Source organism: Colobus angolensis, unplaced genomic scaffold (assembly GCF_000951035.1).
Source record: "Colobus angolensis palliatus isolate OR3802 unplaced genomic scaffold, Cang.pa_1.0 Scaffold73, whole genome shotgun sequence".
NCBI lineage: Eukaryota > Metazoa > Chordata > Mammalia > Primates > Cercopithecidae > Colobus > Colobus angolensis.
In genome coordinates, this window is record NW_012121043.1 from 11,591,481 (window position 1) to 11,611,102 (window position 19,622).

The following is a 19,622-nucleotide window of genomic DNA, read 5'->3' on the forward strand; positions in this document are numbered from 1 at the left end:
GCAAACAGTAGATGTCCAATAAATGCTGATGAACCACCCATGTAAAATGCTGTACCTGTGCTGCTATAGAAAGCTAATCCACTAGATGCACTGAAGTCTTCAATGAAGAACTGAGAAAGGGACATATGCTCTTCAGTATTTAAGGACTTGTTTCCGTGTTTCCAGTATAGCATTAGGTCGTGCTCATTGTAGGCATCTAAAACATGAAAAATACCAGTCTTGTAAGTGGAATAAGCTCTTGTACGTTCGATGAGTTCCATAACTATGTCTTATGTGACTCTGTATCCTTAGTGCCTAGTCCAGTGACATGTACATATTAGGTGATACAAATATGTTTGCCAGTGGACTGATCACACACACACTTTTAGGAAGAGGAAAAACAATCTCTAAAAGTTAGACCCTGTTGACTAGTATAATGTGGATCTTGTGCCCACACAATGAATTGAAACTCCCCAGATAGCTGCCCCAACATTTGCATGCATTCTCTTAGAGCATTAAGCCAGGCCTCAGAGTGACACCGTAGCACCCCCTCACTGTCATAGGCCTGACTTCACGCCATTAGTCCCCCTTTGTTTTTAGTTTCCTTGGATGAAATTCCAAAATGGGCTAATCTTACAAGAAATTTTCTGAAGTCAAACAGTGGTGTGGAAAGTTTCTAATGGATTTGGGGCGGAGCATCTGTGGAGTAGACATCTACTGAGATTCCCAGCATTTCAGACACATTTTCAAAAGTTGCAGTCAGCTTTTAAGATCTTCCATCAAAAATAGCTGATCAGTAAAAGTGATTGACAGCTCAGATGCCCTGATGGGGCTTTGATTAGGGGGTCTATGTCTACAGTTAGATTTTTCTAGGGAATCCAAGTCTACTTAATGGAGGATTGTGATTCATCTGGGAACGTGAATTCCAGAGCTTTCTAAATGTGGAAAGTCTGTGTCAGTCCATATAACAACATCAGCAAGAATAGACCTTTTTAGGGAGCTGTTCCTTTACTGTGGAAACTGTAGAATAGGCAATTATCAAAATGCTTTTCCCCTGAACCTTCTCCTTTACCAGACAAACTACCATCAACCTTCATAAAAAAAAACAAAAACCAAAAAAAAAAAAACCCACAACTGTTTTGGTTTTGGATAAATATATCAATATTTTAAAATGCTTGTTAAGAGCATGCTTATTTACATGTAAGTATGTGCTGGTGTGTTCAAATGATGTGCACTCACTCCACCAGGAAGTGAGACTTACAGCTTTCCAGTTCAAGAGAACAATTTTGAGTGTCAAGAGGAAACCTGCTGAAATCCATAAAGCACATGGCCGAAACCGTTATCCTATAAAAAGAATGAGAAAAAGAAAACTACAGATCATTTAACCATCTGGCCAAATGAGCATGCGACATTGAAGCTTTCTTACTATTTGCCGGTTCTGTGTGTCTTTCTAGAATAATGCAAAACAGGCAGTATTATCTTCTGTCCAAATACCATTCAAGGAAAAACACTCAGGAGGGTGGATGATTTTCTTAAGACACAGAGTCAATGAGTGAATTCAGCTCTTATACCTGCTTCTGAGTTCACCATTTCCTGATCAGCCCCCTCTGTATTTTCTGGCTCTGATGTCTCTAGAAAAACACTCTTCAAAGTGAGAAGACTTTTAAACAGATTTAAATATTTTTTTTGCTTTTTGGAAGATGCACACATAAATAGTCTGTAGTAACAAAGGGTTGGAATGGTGGCAATAAAAACCTATAGTTAAAGGTTTCCTTCACAAAGCAAGTTTACCTGAGGATATTCTCTTTCCAGTAGTGAGTGAAAAGCCTGGAGCATTCTTAGTTATAGATCCATGTGCACAATGCATAATTCAGGTAGAATTAAGCCAAAAGGCTTGCATACTGATGAGAATTGTTTTTTCAAATGTTATATCCTCCTAGATTTTCCTGGCTTCGGGCAGAGGCTGCTTTACTATGACCTTGCCTCAGAGTAGAAACTTTGGTACCCACAATAGCAGATTAGAGGTTCATAAAAGGCCCCTGAGCAGGTTTGCAAAAAACAAAGGCAACAGATGCTCCTATCTGTGGTGCCCTTGAGTTAATTAGAGGAGTAGGGACATTTTATCTTCTGTGGGTTAATTCTACTGTCAATAGTCATACAATAAAACCTCAAGCCAAGGATTACTTTGTGCCACAAAACATATTCGTTTTGGTGTATTCCTAGTACTTTAAACCTAGAAGGGACCCTCTGAGGTGTTTCAGTCCACTTCCTTCATAGTACATGTGAGTGACTTAATGGCCAAGGAGACTAGGTGGCTAGGTAGTGTCAGAACCAAGCCGGAACCAGGGGATCTGGCTCTGGGCTTGGATTGGCTCTACTGTTGGCTGGAAGAGCTGTGCTGACAACAATTTTGAGTTCCCTCCTGTGTTAGAGGATCTCCAAGACCACTCTCAGGGTCAGTGATTCACTAGAATGACTCGCAGAACCCAGCAAAGCTGTTGTAATCTTGGTTACCTGTGTTATAATGAAAGGACACAGATGAAAACTGACAGTAGAAAGGGGCATAGGGCAGGGTCCAGGAGAGATCAGGAACATATTTCCAGTTGTCCTCTCCTAATGGAGTTATGTGGTTGGTGCTTAATTCTCTCAGCAATGATGTGTGACAACACCCTGGGGACATTACCAACTAAGGAAGCTCACCCAAGCCTTGGTAACTACACTTTCAACTGAGAGTAGCCACATAGTAATGACTGACCACTCACATGACTGACCTTAGTCTCCAGCCCCTCCAGAGGTCAAGCTGATATCCAGTGGCTGAAAGTCTCCACTGTAAATCACACTGCTAGCAGAGCTGATATCCAGTGGCTCAAAGGCTCCACTGTAAATCACATTGTTAGCAGAAACTATCTGGCTCGGCCCCCAGCCCCCAAGTAAACAAAGATATTTTTATCAGTTAGGATATTCCACGGGATTAGAGGTTACCCTGCAAGAGCCTGGCAAAGGCCAAATATTTCCTGGAATGTGCAGGGTAAGAAAAATTCACTGAGTTAAATATTTACTGGACCTCCCCCCACCAAAATTTATTTAAAACAATTGATTCTTTGTCCAGATAGTGCCCTTCTGCTCCTGATTCCTACTGAGGCTTGACTCTAGTACGTATGAGTCCTACGCTACTCCTGATTTAAAAGTCCTATTGAGTCCAGGCATGATGGCTCACACCTATCACACTAACCCCAGTGGTTTGGGAGGCTGAGGCAGGTAGATCATTTGAGGTCAGGAGTTCAAGGCCAGCCTGGCAAACATGGTAAAACCCTGTCTCTACTAAAAATACAAAAATTAACTGGGCATGGTGGCGGGCACCTGTAATCGCAGCTACTCAGGAGGCTGAGGCAGGAGAATCACTTGAACCCAGAAGGCAGAAGCTGCAGTAAACTGAGATTGCGCCACTGCACCCCAGCCTGGGTGACACAGTGAGGTCCTGCTCCTCCCCCACCCCCACCAAAGAAAACCCATTGAAAGTGATATTTTCCTTTAATTGCATTTTTGAAAACATTGACAGCACTTATAAAATGCCTGGCACCAGCTCTGTGCTGAAGTGGGTAAGGTATTTTTAATGAGCAAAAATAATCTGAGTTTCCTACTGCCGCTGTAATAAATTACTACAAATTTGGTGGTTTAACACAACAGAAATTTATTCTCTCACAGATTTGGAGGCCAGAACTCTGATCAGTATCATGGGGCTGAAATCAAAGTGTCATAAAGGACCTTCTCTCTTAGTAGTTCTATGGGGAAAATCCATGTGTCCTATAGCTTCTGGTGGCTGCCAACATTCCTTGGCTTATGATCACATTGCCTCCTCTTCTTTTGTATGCATGAAAGTTTCCTCTACCTTTCTATTATAAGGATACTTATGATTGCATTTTAGTCCCAACCAGATAATCCAGATAATTTCTTCCCTATTTCAAGATCCTTAACTATCATGTCTGCAAGGATTCTTCTTTTTTTTTTTTTTTGGTCATACATGATAAGCTTCACAGGTTCCAGGAATTAGGACTTGGATATCTTTTGGGGTATCATTTTTTCACCCTACTTTAGAATTTTTCTAAGGTTTGTAGGACATTAAAAAAGCTGAGTTGCTTGGGTTTACCAAACATTTTTAGAATTATCCATGATAAGCCACTCAATATGCACAGGATTCATTTGACTAAAGGAAAATATGGAACATTAGAAAGGGAGAGCTGTTACAGCAAAGTGTTGGAATGTACATTTTAAATTAAAAGAAAAGAAAAAGAAAGCAAATTGATGTTAGCTTGAATGACAGCTATAGCTTCCCGTGAAAAAATGAAGGAGACAATTAAGAAAAGTTATTTAGCTAATCCAAGGTTCCAAAACTGCTTGGTGGGGTGCAGGGGTGGGGTGGAGTTGGTGAGGAGGAAAACAGGCTTGTTTATCTATAATATTGTGTGCCAGATTTTAGGAGCTCCATAATTCAGCTCCACTCTATTTGTCTAACCAACATATACCCAGACTGGGTATAGTTAGAATAGAAAATCATTTTTAAAAATCAGGATGTTAGAACCAGGGGAAAATCACATCTTATGCTTGTGCCCCAATCTCCAGCAGCATTAAACAGCATTAAACAATTAAACTCGCAACATTGTGAGTTTCATCTGAAATGAGCGTCATCAGCTTTGGTGCAGACGGCTGCAGTACAAGGAAGCCAAAGGCAATAGGCAGCTCTCCTTACCTGAGACTTAGGAGGACGTTTCCATCAGGGTGTACGCGCAGCATGATATTCTCCATAGTTGTATCATGGATGAAGGATCTTTTAGAGTGGACAAAAAAGATATCAGGCACCCAGATCTTTCTGATCAATCTATGATCAAATGTCATGCTTTTGTTTGCTGTGCTAGGAAAGGAGAGCCTCTCATCTTTCCAGTAATGCCTGAGATAAAAAGTCATTGTAAAGTCCTAGACAGAGAGAAAAAGAGACCAATCAAAGCCAGTAGGAATATGGTTCAGGATGACCACTCAACACTATCAGTCCCAGGACTCATTCCCATGGCGTTAATGACTTTTAAGTGAATGGCTAATATTGTAGTTTCAGGTTGAAGCTAAGAAGGTTGTGCTTTGAGCTTCTCCTTCACATGAAGTCTAGTGAATGTTGAGAATTTCTGGGAGTTATAATAGAATATTCAAGTTGGGAAAGGGGAACCAGGTTATAAATGGGAAGCATTTCTGTGTAAGCATTCTGGTAAATAACCTAAAGAGATTTCAGAGGAAAGGAACCTGAAACTTTACTCTTTTATTGTCCATTATTTTATTGTGATTTCCTTTTTCATTCTAAACAAATCACTTTTACAATTGATTTTGTATTGATACTCATGTTATTTTTGTTAAAGAAGTTTTCCCAAATCGAATAAACTATAATCCCACAAAAACATGGATACAATGTTTATTAGAGCTATTCGTGTAAAGCAAGTTGTCAGAAGTCCTGGGACAGAGACAGAATTGTCCTCGGCTTGAGAGACAGAAAGCATATTGTGAAATGGTAGTTCTCAAAGTTTAGTGTGCAGAGATTAACTTTTGAAGTTTGTTGAAATGGCACATTTCCCAGAAGCTAGTTCCCAGAGATTCTGATTCAGTATAGCTCAGGGATTTAAATTGTTAACGTTTATTCTTACATTGTAAGAATGTATTGATGAGAGGAAAAAACTGTACTAGCATTATATTAGAAAAAACAGTTTATTTCATTAATAATTTGAGTTTTGTTTGGCTCTCAGATGTTCCAAATATTTGGTTGTTTGAATAGAAACTCCCCTAGCTTCATCCAAATTATTGGCTGTTGGACAACCACAATTTCTTACTTCTTACTATATTGCAATCGCTTACTTCTTACTATTTCACAATTGCTTACTTCTTACTATTTCACAATTGCTTACTTCTTACTATCTTCTTTTTCCAACAATAATCAAATTTTTCTTGAACTAGTGCATATCATAGAACTTTGGCATTTATTATATAAACAAAGGATACATTTCGGTAAACTCTGAATGAGTCACCAATTAATTATGAGCTAGTTTGTCCTAGGTTCAGAATAGAGCTATATTGATTTATGGCTCTGGATTAATCAAGGAACATTAGCCATGTGTAATTTTGAATTAGGGTGAGGGCAAGTAAACCGAATGGTTCTTTCATTAACATAATACAAGGAATTGTGTGGGTTACGGCACAGAGTGCCTTAATAAGCATATATTTAGAATTAGATGCTCTGTCTGATCTGAAGGTCACTAGGCAAACATTGAGTTTATGCAGTCGAATAGCAGATGTTGGTGCATGTCTGTGATACACCAAGTCACCACACGCTGGCGCTATCATCAGGAGCAGGCCAAACAGCATTCTGGGAGGCGGGTGAGACAAAACTTAAATGGATCGAAAGTGAAGTTAGGGTGGACAAGAGAGTAGAAAGATGATAAATGAGAAGCAAAAACAAATAAATAAAGCAACAAAGACAAAAAAACAACACTAGTGGGATAGGGCGAATCACTGACAATTAGAAAGCAGTTTCAAACGGGGCATGTGAACCCAGTCCAGTTTGATCTGATACGGACTAGCACAGCTAACCTTATTCAGGGGGTGAAGATGATGTCCAGTTCTGGGTGCTGCTGGTTAGAAACAATAAGGATTTTAGATGCAAACTGCGTCATTCAGAAATGACTTGGATAGGCCGGGCGCGGGGGCTCAAGCCTGTAATCCCAGCACTTTGGGAGGCCGAGACAGGCGGATCACGAGGTCAGGAGATCGAGACCATCCTGGCTAACACGGTGAAACCCCGTCTCTACTAAAAAATACCAAAAACCAGCCGGGCGAGGTGGTGGGCGCCTGTAGTCCCAGCTACTCTGGAGGGTGAAGCAGGAGAATGGCGTGAACCCGGGAGGTGGAGCTTGCAGTGAGCCGAGATCTGGCCACTGCACTCCAGCCTGGGCGACAGAGTGAGACTCCATCTCAAAAAAAAGAAAAAGAAAAAGAAAAAGAAAAAAAAGAAAAAGAAAAAGAAAAAAAAAGAAATGACTTGGATAATATGCCAGGAGAGGGGAAATAAAAGGTTGATCTCAGAGCACAACAGGCTTGAGGAAATATCAGTAAAAGAGCTGCCTTTGGGTAGGAAAGCGGCAAAATCTTCTAAAACAATCTTTTTGAGTAGCAAGTCCTCTTAGTGCTGTTCCCTTTTGGAGGGGAATGGCAAATGAATCTTTAAGGCTTACATTGAACTGAAATAAATATTGAATTAGATAATGATAAAGATGAGGCAAACCATTAGCTGAAGAGTTTACAGACTGAAACAAGGTGTAATGGGTCATAGAAGATTTTTTTTAGACTTTTCTAGAATTTTTATGTGTCCTGAACTTTTCCTTTAGTTATTTGGAGGAATCACTATACATAAAAATATGGATTAAGGATATAGATGAAAGATTATTTGATTTTACTGATTGATATTTTCTAGGTCTCTCCATTAACATCTGTTTGTTCACTTTCTGTCTCTTTTTATCTTTAATTACGGTATTTGCATTATTACAAAAATAATACATAGAATCTAAATTTTAAAATGTAACACTCTGAAAATCACTATATATGCTAGAGTTTATGTATCAACAATACTTACTCTAAAGTATATATAAAAGCAACTTTTGAAAGTTTTATAAGAACGTGCATATAAAATATTCCAGAAAATGGAATGAAATTCAAGGATTCATGTACATAAAAATGGCCATCAAATGAGTAGATTGGATAAACAACAAAGTAAATCTTTTCAGATGGAAAATGGCGTTTGAAAAGAAAATAATTTAACTTTTCCCAATTCATGGAAGAGGTACTCTTTGGTTTGGTTTTATTAAAAAACAAACAGAAAACCAGACTGCCATGTTTAAAGTAGAAAATAAAGGACAATAAGCATCTGGGTAAGAGCTGTGATGTCAAATGACTCCAAGGACCAGGTGGGCAAGTTTAATGAAAGAAGCAGGCTGACTCTAGAGCAAAGCAAGGCACAGGCTCCAGGACAAACTGGAGGGCACAGGCCCCATCTGAAGGCATTCAAACTTCTTCTTCTTCTTTTTTTTTTTTTTTTTGAGACAGAGTCTCACTCTGTCACCCAGGATTAAGTGCAGTGGTGCGAACTTGGTTCACTACAACCTCCACCTCCCAGGTTCAAGTTACTTCCCTGTCTCAACCTACTGAGTAGCTAGGACTACAGGCATGTGCCACCACACCCAGCTGAATTTTTTGTGTTTTCAGTAGAAACAGGGTTTCATTATGTTGGCCATGCTGGTCTCGAACTCCTGACCTCAAATGATCTCCCCACTTCGGCCTCCCAAAGTGCTGGGATTATAGGCATGAGCCACTGCTCCTGGCCCAAACATTAAATTGTTTAGTACTTTGGGTAGAATGGAGAAAAATACTAAAATTCAAACCAAATACAAAATTGAAACCAAACCAAAACATATTCATAAGCTGCATCTTACTAGTAGGTACCAGTTAGGGCCTTTGTCATTAACACCTGAAGGTGGCGTAGTATTGACAGAAAACGAAAAAGATCACGTGATAGAGTCTGGATGTTTGTTCCCTCCAAATATCGTGTGAAATGTGATATCCAGTGTTGGAGGTGGGGCTTGATGGGAGGTGTATTAGTCCATTTTCACACTGCTATAAAGAACTACCTGAGACTGGGTAATTTATAAAGAAAAGAGGTTTAATTGACTCACTGTTCTTCATGGCTGGGGAGGCCTCAGGAAACTTACAATCATGGCGGAAGGCAATGGGGAAGAAAACATCTTCTTCACAAGGCAGCAGAAGAGAGAGAGATAGCATGTGCAGGGGAAACTGCCACTTTCAAACCATCAGGTCTCACGAGAACTCTCTCACTATCACAAGAACAGCATAGGGGAAACCGCGCCCATGATCCAATCACCTCCCATGAGGTCCATCCCTCAACATGTCAAGATGAGATTTGGGTGGGGACAGAGAGCCAAACCATATCAGGAGGTATTTAGGTCTTGAGTGCAGATCTTTCAGGAATAGCTTGGAGCCATCTTGTTAGTAATGAATGAATTCTCAATTATTTCCCATGACAGTCTTCTCCCTTCCTCACCCCTGCTACCAGAGCTGGTTGTTGAAAGACCCTAGTACCTCCCCCGACCCCCCATTCCTCCTTCTCATGCCATGTGATGCCTGCTGCCATTCACCTTCCACCATGAGTGGAAGCTTCCTGAGGCCCTCACCAGGAGCAGATGGCGGTGTCATGCTTCTTGTACAACCTGCAAAATCATGAGCCAAGAAACCTCTTTTCTTTATAAACTGCCCAGCCTCAGGTATTCCTTTATTGTAACACAAACAGACTAAGACAGCAAGGAAACAGCCATTGAAAATTTGAAGCTATAAAGGCACTCTTTCTTTGGGATAGAAAAACAAACTAAAGAGGGCTCAACCAAACTCTGAAACTACATGAACAAATTAACAGAACAAGAGTGGGTAAAAAGGAAATATATCTGAAAACAAATATGTAGGTGTTTGTATGTATAAGCTAGCAATGGTATTAACTATTCTTTCTTAGAGCAAAAAAACTTGAAAAACCTGAAATCACTTAAATAAAAAATGTCTCTGGTAATTATGTAAACAAGGAAGGTGGACCTAAATTGGGAATAGAGAAAATAAAATGGAAAATTACGGTTGATAATATTAAAACATAAAAATAGCTAAAGTGGTTAAGGGATGGGAAGAAGAAACAAAAAAGCAATGCATGCAAAATGTCATAAAAGACAGAAAAAGGCTAACAGGAAGGTTGAAGATAAGGGGTCAGTTTCAAGTTTTATGGATATTGAGTGAATAATACTCTAGGAAAATACAGATGTTTCATTGCAAAATTAAATAATGGGAATTTCTTTTCGATCTCTAGAAAAATACAAGGGAATAGACAAAATTCGAATTAAATTTTTAGTCCCATGAATTTAAAAAAAGTATTTGTCCCTCTGCTACTGGTTGTCTACAGGTAAGCAAAATTAATATCATTTGACATATCTGAAAGCAGTCCATCAATGCTGGTTCAACTGTTTATTATTTTATGGGCAAAGACTCATGATTTGGATTTCATATTGCACATATAGTACAGTCATCCTTCTTTTTATACAATTGTTCCCAGTTCTTGCTACATAGGTAAATATATCGTGATGTTCCACAGTGTTCCACCACTAGAAAACCATTAGAAGGAAAATAGAAAAGTAGAAAGGGAATGAGAATTGTAATCAACGATAGAATGAAGTAGACAGAAGCGAGCAGAGCAATCATGACCTTATTATCAAGCAAAGTAGGAGACATAAATAACATACATAGTTAAAATGACTTATTAAAACACTAGTGATTTTGACACTGCCAAGTTTCTGTCTTTTCAGAAAAAGAACAATATCTCATGAAGAAACTTACCATGTTAGTCTCTGAAATGCTGTCAATGCTTTCAACATGGACGTCTATACCTACTGGCACTGGGGACCCTTCAGAAAGAAGAATGAGTAAAATGCTGAGAAATGCATTATAATCATTTTAAAACCATTCAAAACAGAGAGATTAAGGCTCTTGGACAACAACTGAACTACTTTTAAAGTTTTTTAAGACAAAAAATTTCTCCATTATTTATTGAATCAGTTATTGTACACTCAATTATTATAATAAAGGCACATGTGTAAATAAATGGTATTCCAAAAATCATTACTCATTTGCTTGAGATCATGTCAATGTTTTCCTTCTATAGTATAAAGTGGTGTCTCCAGTTTTTTTTTGTTTTTTCATTTTATTCTTTTTACCTACTAGTGATTTAAAAAGGAAAACTGTTTTTGCAAATATGTCTTAAGAGTATGTAGAATTATGTAGTCCATATGGTGATAATGGCCACATCTCATAGTCAGGGAGTGGCATAGAATCCCTGACATGGGCCATGTTGGAACCTTTTCTCTGCTGTCAAAAATATCAGCCTTTTCCATTTGTGCTGTGGCTGGTGGAGGAGAGGAACACAGAGGAAATTTCATAGAGATTGAAAGTACAGTACCACACAGGGACACCACAGATCAGATTCAGAAGTGTCCCTTTGCAGGTCAGCAGCAACCACAGGCTGCATTTGGGAAGAAGCAAATATCCTTAGAAATCCATTTAATGAGATAATACTGAGAGTCAGAATTGGAGCACTTTCAGACAAAGCACTGCTGACACTTGTACCGCTGAGTTGCCCAGAATCAGGTTCATGGGCCCAGAAAACCTGAATGACAACCCAAGAGAATTCAGACTAGACTGACATTTCCTAGTTACACCTAACAAATGATTATACCACTTCCAGCGTGAGGTGACGTTGATGTTAATAACACCAACATTTAGTTTTGTGATGGAAATTTTATGTATATATGTGTTAAAATAATTTATATATTTATATATGTAGTCTTTCATATGTTCTCTTTCCACATAAGCCATTCTCAATTAAACTTTATTGTCTATATAGTCCTGAGTTTCAAAAAATGCTTTCACTTATGGTTGAGAAAATATAAATCCTGCCTAAATGGATCTAAGCTGGTTGTATTAATCAAGATTCAAAGATTTAGGCCAGGCATGGTGGCTCCTGCCTGTTATCCCTGCACTTTGGCAGGCCGAGGTGGGCAGATCACTTGAGGTCAGGAGTTTGAGACCAGCCTGACCAACATGGTGAAACCCCGTCTCTACTAAAAATACAAAAATTAGCCTGGTGTGGTGGTGTGTGCCTGTAATCCCAGCTACTTGGAAGGCTGAGGCATGAGAATTGCTTGAATGCAGGAGGCAGAGGCTGCAGTGAGCCGAGATGCGCCACTGCACTCCAGTCTGGGTGACAGAGCTAGACTGTCTCTCAAAAAAAGAATAAAAATAGGCCGGGCGCAGTGGCTCAAACCTGTAATCCCAGCACTTTGGGAGGCCGAGGTGGGTGGATCACGAGGTCAGGAGATCGAGACCATCCTGGCTAACACGGTGAAACCCCGTCTCTACTAAAAATACAAAAAACTAGCCAGGTGAGGTGGCGGGCGCCTGTAGTCCCAGCTACTCGGGAGGCTGAGGCAGGAGAATGGCGTGAACCTGGGAGGCGGAGGTTGCAGTGAGCCGAGATCGTGCCACTGCACTCCAGCCTGGGCGACGGAGTGAGACTCTGTCTCAAAAAAGAAAAAAGAAAGGAAAACAAAAGAAAAGAAGATAAAAGAAACAAAGATTTAGAGGAGTCAAGCCTGAAAAGCTTCCTTAATGAGGCTGAGGCTATGTAATGCCTGGATGTGCTACGTGGAACAGGTATGCCTATAATTCGACAGCCCTTTACATGCATAACACTATAGAAACCCAAGGTATGTCTTGCCAGTCCCTGTATCTTTTCTGTGACTCTTCCAGGAATTAACTGGTGTCACTTTCACTTTATTAACAAATTCTCTCTTTTGGATCCTCAAGTCCGTGCCCTCGGTATCATTTTTTTATTTTGAAGGTTTTCAGTTGGCCAGGCACAGGGATGACATGCAAATATATTCCTGCTTCAGGCTTCTGGAATACCTCAGTTGCATCTTAACTTCCATCTTCTTCCTGATATATTGGATCAATTACTATATATCCTATAACACTAATTATGACGATATTTTTTTTTTTTTTTGAGACAGAGTTTCACTCTGTTGCCCAGGCTGGAGTGCAGTGGCATGATCTTAGCTCACTGCAACCTCTGCCTCCTGGGTTCAAGCGATTCTTGTGCCTCAGCCTCCCAAGTAGCTGGGATTAAAAGCATATGCCACCACACCCAGCTAATTTTGTATTTTTAGAAGAGATGGGGTTTCACCATGTTGACTAGGCTGGTCTCAAACTCCTGACCTCAGGTTATCTGCCCGCCTCAGCCTCCCAAAGTGCTGGGATTACAGGCATGACCCGCTGCGCCTGGCCAAATTATGACAATTCTTACATGGTGTTTAATGGTAATTTTGATTAAGCATTAACTTGGGAACATCTCACTATTATTCCTTCATAGGGTTCTGCTCTGGTGCTTTTTTATGTATATGTGCCTTTTTTCTCTAATTAGTAGAATAATCAAAATAACAATTCATGAAAATATCTTTGCCATGGCTCCACCTGGTATTTTAGATTGACTAAATCTTCCCAATAATTCCAAAACTCCAAGGGAAGAAAAAATTTGGAAAGGTCTTGGAGGAGTGGCAGAATGTCCCAAATGAAGTTCTAGCATTAAAGTCACTCAGGCTAGAGTTTGAAACTAGCTCCACAATTGTTATGTGAATGAGAGTAAATAATGTCTCCAAGCTTAGTTTACCTGATTTATAAAAGTTGTCTAGTAATACTCGCCGTGGAGACTCATTTGAGGATTAGACATAATACAGTTACCGAACTTAGTTGGTAGTCAACAAATGGCATATCATAAATGTTATCACTACCGCAATTAAGCAAAAATGTAAACCTGCCCCTTAGGAATGCAAGCCGCTACTCCCAATCCTGTGCACATTTAGATAATGAATCCAATGTTCACTAAAAAAAGAAAAAAAGATACAGTGCTTCTCATCACTTTTTTTTTTTTTTTTTAAGCCAGAGAGCAACTTGCAGTCAGTACCTCATGATTTATAAATAGATCCTAGTTGCTGACAACTGTCTCTACAAGCCTGGGGACAGTCATAAAACTGTCCTCCAAAGACCTACTCATGCCACTGCTGCCCAAGCACTGGAGCCTAACAGTTGTTTGCAGGCTGATCTGAGATCGGGGTTAAAACATGGCTTGTCTGTTAGGAATGGGTTTCTGGAAATAACTTCAATTTCTTCCTTCAGTCCTCCAGATTTATAGTGGTTCTGGTGGGGATGAGCTCTTCCGTTTGCAAGGAAAATGTATGCTCTTGGATGCTGTCTGGCCTCATTTCTTTCTTTCTCTTTTTTTTTAGATGGAGTCTCACTCAGGCTGGAGTGCAGTGGCGCAGTCTCAACTCATGGCAACCTCTGCGTCCTGGGTTCAAGCGATTCTCTGGCCTCAGCCTCCCGAGGGCTTGGGATTACAGACATGTGCCACCACCCCTGGCTAATTTTTTTGTACTTTTAGTGGAGACGGGATTTCACTATGTTAGTCAGGCTGGTCTCGAACTCCTGACCACGAATGATTCACCCACTTCAGCCTTCCAAAGTGCTGGGATTATAGGTGAGAGCCACTGCGCCAGGGCGTCACTTCTGCCTCGTTTGAGCTCCATGTCGCACTGCACCTTATTCACGGGTTTGAGGAACTGTATTATGCTCTAGCATTCTTGAGGACAGAGTAGAGAGTGAACAGCATGTAAAGCCGAGACGCAGAATCAGAGTTTGGGAGCCAGATAAAAGCTCCAAAGATCATTCTTTTTACAAAGAAGGAGCTGAGTCAGAGATAGAAGGTGGCAATAACCATATGGATTAAAATCCGTGAAATTTGTAGTCATATAAACCTGAGGTACTGCCAAACTTTTGTAAATACCTCAACTCCTCATGTAATCTGTAAAACAGAACCAAATATATGGTACCTACTTTATAGGGTTGCTGTGATTACGTGAAAGAAAGCTTGTCAAGTCCTTAGCCTAACTCCATTCAGATGTATCAAAACCAACTTCTTCATTATCTATTGGCTTAGTAATAAATGTAACAGTGTAAATAATTTTTAGGTACTTTTATTAATTCAGTACCTAAAGCATTTAAAATATAGTGAAAATTAAATAAATATTAACCATTATGATGATGGTTCACTAACTAGGTAGTAGTACACACATTTATAATCCTTTCTGTGTATGGAAAGATATAGCATCTATTTGGTTTTTATGCAGGCTGGAATAATGAGGGCTAAATAAAAGTTATACATCTGACTTATATAATGCATTTAAAGTTCATTATATAATATATCATCTAATCTTTTAATTATAGCCGCTTTGTTAGCTAGAGAGAACTGATTTTAGCTCCACTTGACACGAAGGAGTGCATACTTAGAGAGGTTACACTTGCCTGAAACCCAAAGTTAGTTAATGATTGGAAAGTAGCCAGATCCTTCTGACTCACAGTGTAGTCCTCTCCTTTGACAAGCAAAGACTATGCAAGCAGCTTTTATAACTTTAGCTTTTGTCTTGACTCTGTAGCCAGTATCTACATACTGAAATGATTTCACTTTGAAGAAACAAAGAAATTATCATCTATAAAACTAAAACAAAAAGCCCTTAGTTATGGGAGATGTAAAAGGTAGGGAAAACACAAATAAAGAAAATGAGCTGCAATTTATAACCCAAGTTAAACAAAAAGCTCCCTTAAATTTACATCCTCCTGTTTCCACATAATGAGTCAATTAATCTTCTAATGCTTTATAAAAGTAAAAAACACTGCAGTAGCAGCTGGTTTTAATGTTAAAGCTAATTAGGAAAACACATTAAGGCAAGAGAAGTGCTGAAGTTACATTTAGCTCAAGAGGGAAGAACCATGTGCGTGTGTTTCTGTTGCGGACAAGCATAAAGAAAGAAGAGAAATTAAAGCCTGTCTTTGATATCCTGCAGTCTGATTTCCCCAAGGAAGGCAGCCGTGAGAACAGAGAAACGGGTCACTGGTGTAAGTAGCTGCTCTGACCAAGACAGGCAAGAGAAGGTTAAGGAGTGTATTTCACAGAGCTACCAGACTGACACTTCTGACTGAATTTATGGATTTTTCTACTTAAACTGATAAAACACACAAGTCATTTGGACACCATTTTGCCCCAGTCTATGATTGTCAGAAAAATTTCTTAATCATGGGATGATTTGCACCTGCCACTAAGCAGCACATTTCAATTGCATTTTTAATGACTCCACAAAGTTGCCTCGGGAAAGAAAGTATTTTTTAAAAAATGCGTTTTCGTTTAAAAAAATATTAAAATGTATCTCTAACAGATCAAGCAGAGTCGAAATTTCAGGTCAATTTCATGTTTTTCTGGGGGGTGAAGACGAGGTAGGGATGGAGAATGAAGGCATACATGTTTTAAAATAAAAGAGAAGAGTTGGCTCTTCGTCACCTACAGGAGTGCTTCTCAAACTGTAAGACTTAGGGGAATCACTGCAGATTTTTATTTAGAATCCTGGGTTGGGACCCGTGCATCTGCATTTCTAACTCTCAGGTGATTCTGCAGCTGGTCCACGGACCACTTTGAGTGTCAAAGCCTCTGTAGACCGCTTGGTTCAAGGTCTGCATTCAAGGATAGTCATTTTTCTCTCAATCTTTCTTCCTTTCCACGGCCTCAGATAATCTCCATAAAAACTCTTTCCTCTAGCATAGGAGCGAATTTAATTGAGGAATCTAACCTGACTGGAATTAGGGCAGGTTTTTGAATTTGTGTTGAAAAGAGCACATCAGGTAGAGAGCTTCCAACTGTGGCTCTAGAGTGGCCAGTTTCAAGCCATTCCTGTGTGACTGGCGCCCCCTGGTGGCCGAAAACCCACGGCCAGGCAAATTTATCGACTGAAGATTCTGCTTGTTATATGGTGGAAGGGGAAATATTTTAAAGAGCTTTTGTAAAATTACAGAGACCAAGGTACAGAATATCTACGTAGTAGTTGTAGAGCCTATTATATAAACTTTGGAAAAATTTTATTGGGGAAAAACAGTCTATTGAGAACGGTCGTAAGGAAGATACATAAGAGAAGTAGTGAAGTAAAAAAGAGTCTCAGAAGAAAAAAAAGAGACATATTTCTAAACTTGCTTAATCTCAAGCCTTCTTAAATCTTAAATTATGATTCAATAAGTGTGAAAAATGCTCTGCAAAACAAAAAATTCAACTCACCATGATTTCTTCTGATGCTGATCACCTAATACAGTGGCTCTCAAATTGTGATTCTCAGACCAGCAGCATCACCTAGGAATTTGCTAGAAACGCAAATCGTTGGCCCCACCCAGATCTAGTGCGTCAGAGACTGCGCGGGTGGAACCCAGTAAGCTGTGCCTTCAGAACCCCCAGGTGATTCTGATACTTTCTAAAGTTTGAGTCACAAATGTAAATGAAATCAAGTTCAGACCTTTAGAACTGGCCAGCACAGTGGCTCACACCTGTAATCCCAGCGCTCTGGGAGACCGAGACAGGTGGATTGACTGAAATCAGGAGTTCGAGACCAACCTGACCAACATGGTGAAACCCTGTCTCTACTAAAACATGCAAAAATTAGGTTGGCCTGGTGGCACGTGCCTGTAATCCCAGCTACTCCAGGCTGGAGAATCACTTAAACCCAGGAGGTGGAGGTTGCAATGAGCCAAGATTGTGCCACTGCACTCCAGCACTCCAGCCTGGGTGACAGGTGAGACTCTGTCTCAAAAAAAAAAAACAAAACCAAAACCAAAACACACAGTACTGGAATCAAAAGGATTTCAGGAAATTGATAAAACAACCAACCACCCCCTAAAAAAACCCAATCTTAAACATAAGAATATTTAACATACGTTTTTGTTTTGCCTGTTAACAAGTTAGTTCTCTGCAGTACCTACATGCCTATTGAGCTTTCCCTGGTCATAACCACATCATGAGAAGAGTATCTCCCACCCTGAACACTTGCAGTATTCATTATTCATCAGAAGGATGTATCTGTTCTACTGCCAGAGGATCTTGCTTCTAACCCTCATCCGTAGTTCCCTCATCTCCACATCTCTAGGATTCTCAAAAATTGTCAGTTCAGGAATTGTGGAAGTGGAAGGCTCCGTCAATGAAAGAAGAATCAGGATGGATTTAGCTGTAAGTCAGAGAGTTTAACCTGATGGTTTCCCCATACCCTGTGTATTGTTGGAAAACTTGGTACCCTCAGTGATGCAACTATGTGTACACTAAGCAGTCTAAGGAGAAGAAAGTCTTTGTTCCAATTATGTACCTATAATATGAATTTTTATCTTCTTTACCTGCCATTGCAACTCAGCTCTACCACTTTCTGTTTTCATGGCCTTGGGCAGATCTCTTAACCTCTCTAAGACCCAGTTTTCATATTGTGATATTAAGTATCATGATAGTGCCTATTTCATAGGGTCACTGCGAGGATAGAATAAGATAGTACATTAAGGAGTATTCTAACACTGGATCAATCTTAATTGCTAGAAGTGATAAATCATTTTTAAAAGACAATTCAGCAGAGTATGTTCAGAGGGAGCCGTGGCATTTGCCATACTAGTTCTTCCCCCAAAGCGAGGCATTCTAGCTCATAATATTCAACAAGATTTTATAAATAACATGTATCCAATTTAAGGATTTTAGTTAGAAAATAAGTTGGTGTATAGGCAACATATATCCATTCTCTATTTATGGAACACATACTATTCACTATAGTGTGCATAGTATGAAAATGAGTTTTTTGGTCAATTTAAAATGGATAACTCATCAATTGTTCTCACTAAAGAGACGGTGATTGTAAAAGCCTTCTTTTTCTGTTTTAAACTGATGGTCTTTACTTGCATTTTGGTCTTACTTATTTTAAATTTTCACTTCCATTTTGACAGTATGATGGGTTTTGAGATGAGTTTTGAGAGGATAATACTCACCTCCAAATCCAGGTCTCATTGCAAAATCGTTGTCCTCTATATGGAGAAGTTGCTCATATTTCTGAGGCCGCACTTTGGTACTGTCATCTTTCTTCATTCTAGTTTCTTGTTTGCTGTTCCTCCAAAGGGGGAAAAAAAACTTTTGAATACATATGCTTCTGGATATTTTGATTTAAGTTAGCCATCTGTGCTCAACATAGCATGTTCTGAAATACATACATAAAAGCTCATTTTCTCAGTTCATATTAAGCCAAATAGCTGTCAACATTTGTTCTTTATTATATAAGTGTGGAGCAAATAAGGTAAACCAAATTTCAGAGCACCTTAAGTGACAAACTCACTTTGGATTTAATGCACAAACTTGTATTGTTTCTCTGAACATGGTTTTTAGACCCGGAAAATCCCAATGACTTGAGTGGAGATGATCAAAACTCAGATTCATGGATTCCTGTCCCAGATCAACTAAATCAGTCCCTTAGGAAGGAGGGCCTAGTAATCTGTACCCAAACAAGCTACCTAGGTGGTCCTTGGGGTCACTGAGGCTGAACAATCTCTGCACTATGACAGAAAATAAAAAAGACCGCAAGATTGTAAACAGATGAAGGCAGCGTTTTATAAAGACTAAATGAGCAGAAAATACAGGGTACAGGTTGAGAGCGCACCGGGCAGAATTCCCACCGGGGGTTCTACAACCTGAGGGATGGCAATATTTACACCTGAAGCCAGGTCAAATTGTGAAGTAGGTGATATCTGTTTTTACCTACAGTTCTCTAGGGCAAAGGAAAGCAGGCAGTGGCCTCTTGGCCCTAGGTGTCCTGATTGGAAATAAGGCCCTGTCTCTCCCTGTGTCGGTGAGTTTAGGCAGGTTGCTGGACCACCCTGGTTTGTTTTCTGCACTGTGACACCTACTTCTCAGCGATCCTGTGGGTGTGGAGGGGGAATGTCTGTTGTAGCATAGCTCCTTTGTGAGCGACTTGCAGCAGCCTTCAGAGGGAGACCTCGCTCAGCACCTCCTTCCAGAAAAAGGTGGCGGACATCATCATCACCACCACCGCCATCATCATCAT

The 19,622-nt window shown here is 39.8% G+C and overlaps 1 protein-coding gene across 1 annotated transcript in view; it reads right to left on the minus strand.

Moving 5' to 3' along the window:
• The window catches only part of GABRR3 (gamma-aminobutyric acid (GABA) A receptor, rho 3), a 49,484-nt gene that overhangs the window by 20,664 nt on the left and 9,198 nt on the right, over positions 1-19,622 (minus strand). The window contains exons 2-6 of the mRNA XM_011927619.1: positions 18,556-18,668; positions 10,453-10,520; positions 4,727-4,950; positions 1,241-1,323; positions 56-196 (exon numbers count right to left, since the gene is read on the minus strand). Coding sequence (XP_011783009.1) covers positions 56-196; positions 1,241-1,323; positions 4,727-4,950; positions 10,453-10,520; positions 18,556-18,668 — 629 coding nt within the window. The remainder of the gene's footprint in view (positions 1-55; positions 197-1,240; positions 1,324-4,726; positions 4,951-10,452; positions 10,521-18,555; positions 18,669-19,622) is intronic.